The 8,727-nt window shown below is 52.0% G+C and overlaps 1 protein-coding gene across 1 annotated transcript; it reads right to left on the bottom strand.

Moving 5' to 3' along the window:
* Positions 1-2,762: 2,762 nt before the first annotated feature.
* Positions 2,763-8,327, bottom strand: ORAI3 (ORAI calcium release-activated calcium modulator 3). Its single transcript, XM_090279205.1, has 2 exons — positions 7,296-8,327; positions 2,763-4,460 (listed from the first exon to the last, which is right to left on the bottom strand). Exons 1-2 carry the CDS (start codon positions 7,521-7,523, stop codon positions 3,798-3,800), a joined length of 891 nt encoding a protein of 296 aa, XP_090135331.1. The 5' UTR covers positions 7,524-8,327; the 3' UTR covers positions 2,763-3,797.
* Positions 8,328-8,727: the final 400 nt, after the last annotated feature.

Genomic DNA, 8,727 nt, shown 5'->3' with positions numbered 1-8,727 from the left:
CGGCGGCGGCGGCGGCAGCGCGAGACCCGGCCCCGCAGCGGTGGCGGCGGCGGCGCCCCCCCACCACCACCTCCCCGGCGCGCGCACCAAACACCACCGCCACCTGCGCGAGGCCCAGCAGGCACAGCGTCGACATTCGCACTTTCGCCACGGGCGCCACCAGGAGACCAACGGGGCCGAGGATAGCGGTTTCGCCTCGGCCAGCGCCCTCTATGGCTCGAGAGTTGCGGCCTAGGGAGCCTGGAGATTGGCCGCATTCCCCGGAGAGTGGGCTTCACCACGACTATCCAGCTGTTCTGGCCTGGGGTCGTTGACGAATCGGTGGCGACGAAAGCAGCGACTAATCCCTGAGGAAAAGGGGGCGGGGCGGAGGAGAGGAGGACAGCCAGAACTGGGGAGATTTGAGTGGCGCGTTGAACTGGCGCAGATTCGTCAGGCAGGCGGGGCGAGTGAGTGGACGGGATCCGCGCTCCTTTGCCCCTCTTTTCTGCCCCTTGCGCGGCCAAACCTCCAAGAGGCTGTAGATTCGTCACAGGTCCTGGTCCCAGCTGTTGCTTCCCTTTACCCTCCTTGGTGGAGTCAAGAAAATAATGCCTGGTTAGCCCTGCTGGCAGAGTCGACCACTGTTATGGATTTTCTTACTAGTACAACTCAGAGGACTGCCCAATTCTGACCCGGGGAAAATAGTTATGGCTCAAAGCTCCTCTCGGAGTCCGATGAGAATTTTCCGCCAAGCATTGGGGCCTGAGTAATTCTGAACAGCCGGCCCACCGAATCTGCAAATGTTCTGTGGGCGGAGCCAAGGCGCCGTGCGCAGAGGGCGTGGTCAGAGCGTGCGGAGTCTGGCGTCGCGGGGGTGCTTCCTGTAGGACCCACCGAAACCCGGGCGGGCTGGGAGGAACGCTGTGAGATGGAAAAGTACAACCAACGATGGTGACTCAGGCCGTTTGCTTGGCGCCGTACACAAATGCAGGGAGCGTTAAACTTCTGTTATCCCCGTTGGGCCTCCAGCTGCTTAAGATGCCCGTTTGACAGACGGGAAGACTGAGACCGGCAGTGTTCGCATTTTGCCCGTAGTTGGCCACCATTGGTGATGAAATCCGAAGGCTATCCTAAAGCTTTGTGATAAATCTGGTGAGGCTTAAAGACCCCTGAGTGGGTCTTGTAAACAAAAATCAACTAGGTTTTCCAAGAACTAGGATAGCACGGTCGATTCTCCAGGCATCATTGTCCCAGTGTCCGCCGATTTCAACCAATCAGTGATGGTGCTATACTTATGCAGTCCCGCCGCTGGAGGGCAGCACTAACCCAGGCCTACACCTGGGACCCTGGGATTAAGGTCGCCTGATGCTAGGCACCCTTTATCGCCGTCTTGGACGTAGGGTATTCTGGTCTCTAGGTAATGACATTCCAAGGACGCCACTCTGCCTGAGTTGAGGATGTCCTAGGTTCCAGACCTTTCTACCTACATCTTGCTGTAGGACCTTGGGTAAATCATTGACCTCTCAAAGCTTCAGATTCTCACTCTGAAATGGATATTAATTCCTGTCACATAGGATTATTGTAGGCATCAGAAAAGCACAGGAAAGATCCTTGAAGCCTGGTTCATGCAAATTCACAATTTTAAGTAACAGGAAGAGAGAAAAGGGGGACCTTTTCAAAGTCTCACACCATAAAAATAGAAGGGATAGGAATGAGATCGTTTAAATTTTGAGGGAAATGAGGATAAAAAAAAGAATTTACACGGAAGCATGTGTGATGAGTTCACATTCCTTTCTCTAGTCCCAGTTGAAAGGTATTGGTTCCTGCCCTGGCTGGGTACCTCAGCTGTTTAGAGGGTCCTCCTGACACGTCAAAGTTGCAGGTTTGGTCCCCAGTCAGGGCACATACAAGAATGAACCTATGAGCCCTGGCTGGTGTTGCTCAGTGGATTGAGTACTGGCCTGTGAACAAAAGTGTTGCTGGTTCAATTCCCAGTCAGGGCACAGGCCTGGGTTGCAGGCCAGGTTCCCCTTTGGGGGTGTGCCAAAGGCAACCACACATTCATTTTTCTCTCCTTCTATTTCTCTCCCTTACACTCTTTCTAAAAATAAATAAATAAAATGTGTTTTTTTAAAGAATCAACCAATGAATGCATAAATAAATGGAACAACAAATCAATGGTTCTATCTCTCTCTAAAAATCAATAAATAAAAAAATTCAAAAACCACAAGAATACCAAGAAAACAAATAATTCAAGAGGTTCTTTTAAAAAAAAAATGGTATTGCCTCCTTTCCTCAAGTCAAACAGAAAGATTCCCCATATAATGGAAGAGGTAGTCCAAGTTTTCACTGACTTAACTGTGTGGCTCTAGGGAAGATCCTCAGCCTTGTTAGACCTCAGGTCCCTTACCTCTGAAATGAAAATGAAAAAGACTCGTCTGAGGGTTAAATGAGATAATCTATGAAAAGCCCCTAGTATGTCGTTCTCACTCAAGGAAAAATACTTAGCGTAAAGAAACTTATGCTAAGTCCTCAATGGAAGAGATAGAGACCATGGGCTTAGAACAAGAGTGCAAAAGTCTTTTGCCTTGGATAACTCAAGTCTCTACATTCAGAAACTACTGGTGCCTGTCAGCACCAGAAGGGGGTCACACCTGGAACCTACTCTCCCACACCCTTGCCCAGTATCCAGGTATACTTGCCTCTACTGGTCTCTTTAGGAACAAGTCTCCTGATCCCAAGGAGGCCTCCCCTTCACCCCATTCACAGCCACAGAGACATCTGTGAAACACAATTTATTATACAAAACAAGGTGCATCAAAAATTCAGTGGCAGAATAGCTCTGTATTCTGAGGGTTAGGGACTGGACCTTCTTCCTTAAAAGCTTATCACCATAACACTTGCTAGGTAGTCAAACTGGGTGCACAGGCCCTCAGTTTCCAAAGACCCCCCCAACCCTGGCACAGATGAGTGAGAATCAGGTATAGAAGCATTAACTGTGGGTCTAGGGAAGTTGTACAGGCACTTGAACCTCCAAAAATAGGGAGGCTCCTTTTAGGAAAGGCTGGACCTATGCCTGAGGCAGAAACATACAAATCTCTCTATACAGCAACTAAAGCAAGAGTGTGAAACCCATTGAAATCTAGGGACAGGGAAAAGCTTCCCAATAAATGCCAACCATAGAATAGATTCTACAAGCCCTGGCTGGGTGCCTCAGTTGGTTGGAATGTTGTCCATACACCAAAGGGTTGTGGGTCAGGGTTCGAGCCCTGGTTAGGGCACATACCTAGGTTGTGGTTTCTATTCCCAGTCAGGGCATGTACAGGAGGGAGGCAGCCAATCGATGTTCCTCTCTCACATCTCTCTCTCTCAAATCAATTTTTAAATAAAAATTCTACAAAAATAAACCCAGGATTGGCTGCCTTCTGGATCAATCGTGTGGGTGTATAAACTGCCCTCTACATCCTGTATAGGGGCAAGTGGCTAAGGGTCAGCACCAAAGGTCTGACCAGGGTCTCCTTGCCTCCCTTCCACCTACTGTATGAACCTTGGCCTGAGGACCTTCCACATCCTCCCTTGCTGCTCCCAGACCAGGTGTAGACTAGAACTTACAAAACCCATGGGACAGGTTGACAAGGAGAATCCCTGGGAATGTGGGAGCTGCCCCAAGGCCCAGTCCAAAGGACCCTGAGGCCAGGAATCTGTTATCTACCTAAGTGCCTCCAGGCAGGGCCAGGGAGCAGTGGTCTGTAGACCTGGGGCCTCTGGCTGACCCCTGAGGAAGGCAGTGTTTATAAGGGTGGCTAACATCAACTTCATACAGCTTGCAGCTCCCCCTGCAGGCGACTCAGCTCCTCTAGCTCCTGCTTGTGGCGGTCTGTCTTGTGTGCCACCAAGGAACGATAGAAATGCAGGGCAAAGGCCACAAACACAAGCCCTACAGGCACCATGATTGCTGTGGAGGCCATGGCTGCTTGCCAGCCTGGTCCATGGACCGCACCACCACCACCACATGCTTGCTGGGGTGGGCAGGCTTCAGATGGCTCAGGCTGTGATGGGGCTACAGAAGCAGAGGGTAGCTTAGAAGGTAGACTAAGGGAGGTGGCCACTGGTGGCAGAGTCCCAGGTACCTGGGAGGCAGGTACCACCGGGGTTGCTGTGCCCAAGGGCGCCCCAATAGGCACAAACTTGACCCAGCCAACCAGAACGACTTCAGCGAGGAAGAGGAAGGTGCCCAAGGCAGTTGAGAAGCCCCATGCCAGCTCCACATAGCGGTGGAGTCGCTGGTGTGGAGACTGGTGGACAGAGTTGAGGTTGTGGATGTTGCTAACAGCTTCAATGTGGGGCAGCAGACACGTGGAGACCATGAGTGCAAAGAGGTGCACAGCCACCAGTATGGTGGTGCAGGCACTGAAGGCCACCAGCAGGCCTGGCGGGTATTCATGGTTGCTCTCCAGCTGTACCTCCACCATGGCCACCTGTGGGGACAAGAAGGGATGGATTGAGTGCCCATAACCTTCTGAACAGCAGCAGAGTTTTTTCCTGTTGGCATACATCAGTGATGTAGCCTTAGGACCTATTGTCTGCCTGGCAGAAAAAAAGACTGTCTTTGTTGAGTGCATGAACAGGCAGCTTTGGGAAAGCTCTTACTTGTTCTGGGCCTTAGTTTAGCCTCCTAGCTATAGAAATGGCTGGATGACCTGTTACTGACAATCTTACCTTGTTGTAACGTAAGGGCTAAAAAGCACAGATTCTGGAGCTGGGCTGCCTGGGTTCATTCTCAGGTCTGTAAGCTATATAGTCTTGAGCAAGTGAGTTAGTCTCTCTGTACTTCAATTTCCTCATCTGGAAAATGGGGATTGATAATAGCACTCACCTGCCTTATCAAATTGTTGTGAAAATTGAATGAGATGATATACATCAAGTGATAAGAATAGTTTAAGGCACATAGTAGATACTAAGTAAGTGTTTGCTATTATTATTAAGAATTAACACTAAACTCCAAGGCCAGAGTTTGCAAATTGGCACACTATGAACCAAAGCCAGCTTGCAAACATGTTTTGCTTGGCTCAGTGTGTTTCTTAAAAGAATTAAGTTGCCAACTTTTAAAACTCAAGAGATTTCATATCAACATCCCAATATCCAGATGCTCTTGAAAATATGGAAGATCTGGTTATACCAGGCCCATAGTCATGGCTGCTGCCTTTTAACAGTTCATGGGTATCTTTTCATAGCCACAGTCCCCACAAAACCACCTTGGCTTCCATTTGTCTGCTCACCTTTGTGAGCATTTGAGCTGATGATCCTGTTCTAGCTTTGTATAAACTTGAACTCTAGAGCCAGACAGCCTAAGTTCAAATTCTGCCACTTACTTGCTGTGGGACCCTGAGCAGTTGTCTTAACATCTCTGATCCTCAGTGTTCTCATCTGTAAAATGACCACAGTAGTGGTACCTACTTCATAGGATAATAGATGTTGCACATAAAAGCCCCAAGCACAGTGACAGGTCAATACAGTTTGTATGTTATTCTAACCCAGACCACCTGAATTCCAGAATCTGTACCTCTCCCCAATAGTTCTTGTAGAACCCATTAGATTGCTCTGGGGCTGAGGCAAGGAAGGTGCAGAGCCTGGAGAGAGGTGGTAGAAAGACAAGAATGAGTATTTTGGGAAACTGGACCATGAAGGGTGTTAGCAGGTGTTTTCCACAGACAGGCATCTGGTCTAGGCCTACTCATTTCTGCCATAGCCTGACCCATCCTTGCTCTCCCCTGGCAAGACTGGAGCCAATCCTGCCCCCATAACCTACTTGTCTGGCTTCTTGATCCTGCAAAGAAGATCCTGGCCCTTAAGCTGTCACCCTAGCAACATGCAAGCAGAAAGGCAGGCCAGGTTGAACCATGGGGTGGATGGAGGTGGGGAACATCCCTCATATTGGTCCATGGGACTGCTTCTTCCCTCTGCAGTCTATATAGTTGAAGGAGAGCCAGCTCCCTATCCTGAGATGACTCCAGTCAGGAAGAGTGGCTGGCCTGTGGATCCTGAGCAACGCCCCCTCCCCCCCAAAAAACCCATAGAACTAGGATGACCCTTAGGGATAGAGACTTTCCCTGTCAGCATTTCAAATATAAAGGCTGTGGCACTGAGATAGAGACTAACCCAAATCACCTAGTGCTCTGACCCTTTTATTCCCATCTCAATTTGCCCTCAACAGGAACATGGTCTTATAAAGATCTCTGCCACTCCTGCCAGGCACTTTCTCCTTCTTCCTGTCATAATGGTGGGGAAACCCTGGACTAACAGGCCAGTGACTCTGGGTCCTAGTTTTTCCTATATCCTTCCTCTGCTGAATGCTCTTGGCAGAGCCACTGCCCCATTCTGGGCCTCAGTTTCCATGCCTGTCCAATTAACAGGTAGTCCGAGCCATCTTTGATGTGTGTCCTGCTCTAACATGCTTGGATCTAGGGTTTGATGACAAGAATCAGCTCATCCTGGGGCAAATACTTGGCAGCTACAAAGGGCACACCCTCCATGATCTCACAATTTCCCACTGACCTGCAAAGTGGTGGGTGCCTGTTCAGGGTCACACAGCTGGCCACAAGCAGGAAAGGGCCAGGAGTTGCGTCTGCTGACTCCTGCCTTCTTGGGACCTCCCTCAGTCCCACTTCCTATGAGGCTTTGCTGGGACCGTTAGTTGATAACATCTTTCCACATGCCTAGATTATCAGCTCAGGAATCACGTATCACCTTCCTAATCAGCTACTTTTCCCACAGGCTTCCTCACAAGCAACCTCTCCTCTCAAAGCTTCCTGGGCTAATCTAAACACCCTTTGTACTGCTGGGGGCTAGCCGCCCTCCTTAGGGTGGGGCCCACCTTCAGTTGGGTAAGGGACTCTATCCAGTTTACTTTCTTTGATCCTGCTCCCCACCTCCCAGATCTGATAAGCCTTTGTCTGATCACCACTCCTGCCTGGAGTATGCTTTTGGACCTCTTTGCCCCATTCTTGCATGTATTCCTGTTGGTGATGTCTGTCTACTCCCTGAACATCATTTGTGCCCCCATGGCATTTTTAACACCTGTTTCTTTCCTGTGGCCCAGTTTATGCCCGGGGTGTTTACATACACATATGGACACACCCATTGAAGGGCTTTATGTCCTCCCTTGGAACCTTGTTTGCTCCCCTTTTATCTCTTAAAACCCAGCCTTTCCCTTTCCTTTTGCCCTGCCTCCCTTGGGTACCTGTTTACTTTGCCCATGACCCCGTGCCTCCAGGTGCCTCACCCCCATCCTGTGCACCCCTCCCTCCCCTCACCATGGCGAAGCCCGAGAGCAGGGCAGACGTGCGGCTGGAGGCTTTGAGCTTGGCCCGGCTGAGGTAGAGGCGGCGCCAGCTGAGCGCCCGCAGCGAGTGCTGACTGGCCCCCATGAGGTCCAAGTAGCCGCGGTACACGAATTCTCGGTACGTGGCCGAGCCCGCGGGGCACTCCGCCTCCGGGTTCAGCGGGGCCTGTTCGCCTGCGTGCCCCTGGCCGCCCTTCATCCTGGGGGGCCGCAGCACCAGGTGGGTTGGGCAGTCAGGGCGGGACCAAGTAGCCTCCGGGTGTCCAGGAAGACCAGCCCAGGTCAGGGGGCGGCCCCATCCCCCTGCGGGATGAGCAGAGATGTGGGTGGCAGGCGCCCAGGAAGAGGTAGGTAGTCCAGACGGAGAGGGAAGAGCTGGAGTCTGCGGGGAGCCCCAGGGGCCGAAGCGGGACAGCAGAGGCTGAAACAGGAACTGGGGCAGAGGCGGAGCCGGGATAGCCACATGATGGGGTGGAGCACGGGGGTGGGGGTGTGTCTGGCAAAGATCTCAAGGGACCCAGGGACACCAGTCCATCTAAAATGTCACGCAGGTGTCCTGGCTCCGCTGAGGTTAGCAACGAGCCCCAGTTTGTGACTGGGAGTTCCCGCACCCTGGGCCGTTCCAAGTACACCTAGACACACCCAGATGTCCAGAGCTCCAACCCCCTACCTAAATTGCAAACTCGGGAAAGGTGAGCCCATCAGTCTGTATCGACCACAAGGGGGCCTGCAAGCTCAGTTCCGGGAAGCAGTAGTCCAAGGCTCCAAGATTCATCCAAACAGCCCCGCCTCCGAGAGCCCCAAGGGATAAGCATTCTGTCCCCTACCCCTTATTCTCCCGACGCTTTAGACAGACACATGAACTCAGTGGCACCAGCTGGAAGATTCTGAGTTTTATAGCAAACCGTATTGTACAGACCCGGGGCCCAGCCCGGCTGGGTCCCCAACTTATCCCCCGCCGGGCTGCCTCTTCCCCCCTCCCCGCAAGCGGCCCCAACCTCAAGCCTTTCACTTCCCCCAAGACCCCGCTCCCCACCTCCCCGCCGACCTTTGGTCCGCCCATTCCCTCCCCCCACCCGCGCACCCCCCTGATACCTGAGGTATGTGGATAAATTCCCCCCTCCCCTACTTGGTACAACCCAGCTCCCCAGAAGACCTGGGCTGAGGGGCGTGCACTGGCTCCCCTAACCCCGCCCCGGCACTGGAGGAAGGGGCAGGGGCGGGCTAAGAGTGTTACTAAGTTCCCATAGCAACCAAGAGGGGCTATTACCAGCCTTAGCCCTGGCTTTGGGACATGTCCACTGGCTGCTATTTCCACGGCAACCAGGAGTGGCAGTTCCCTGGACAAATGGGATACAAGTTTCCATGACGATGAGTGGAAGAGCCAAACTGGAGGAGTTCCA

Source organism: Furipterus horrens, unplaced genomic scaffold (assembly GCF_987537825.1).
Source record: "Furipterus horrens unplaced genomic scaffold, mFurHor1.1.pri manual_scaffold_5, whole genome shotgun sequence".
NCBI lineage: Eukaryota > Metazoa > Chordata > Mammalia > Chiroptera > Furipteridae > Furipterus > Furipterus horrens.
The sequence above is the reverse complement of the archived record's forward strand: the minus strand, read 5'-3'. Positions and strand labels throughout refer to the sequence as shown.

What these genes read in the sequence shown, in the direction of transcription:
- ORAI3 (XM_090279205.1), bottom strand. Translation starts at nt 7,523, where the DNA reads ATGAAGGGCGGCCAGGGGCACGCAGGCGAACAGGCCCCGCTGAACCCG. An exon ending in TGCTCTCGGGCTTCGCCATG is followed by an intron (nt 4,461 to 7,295) that starts GTGAGGGGAGGG and finishes TTGTCCCCACAG; the next exon opens with GTGGCCATGGTGGAGGTACA.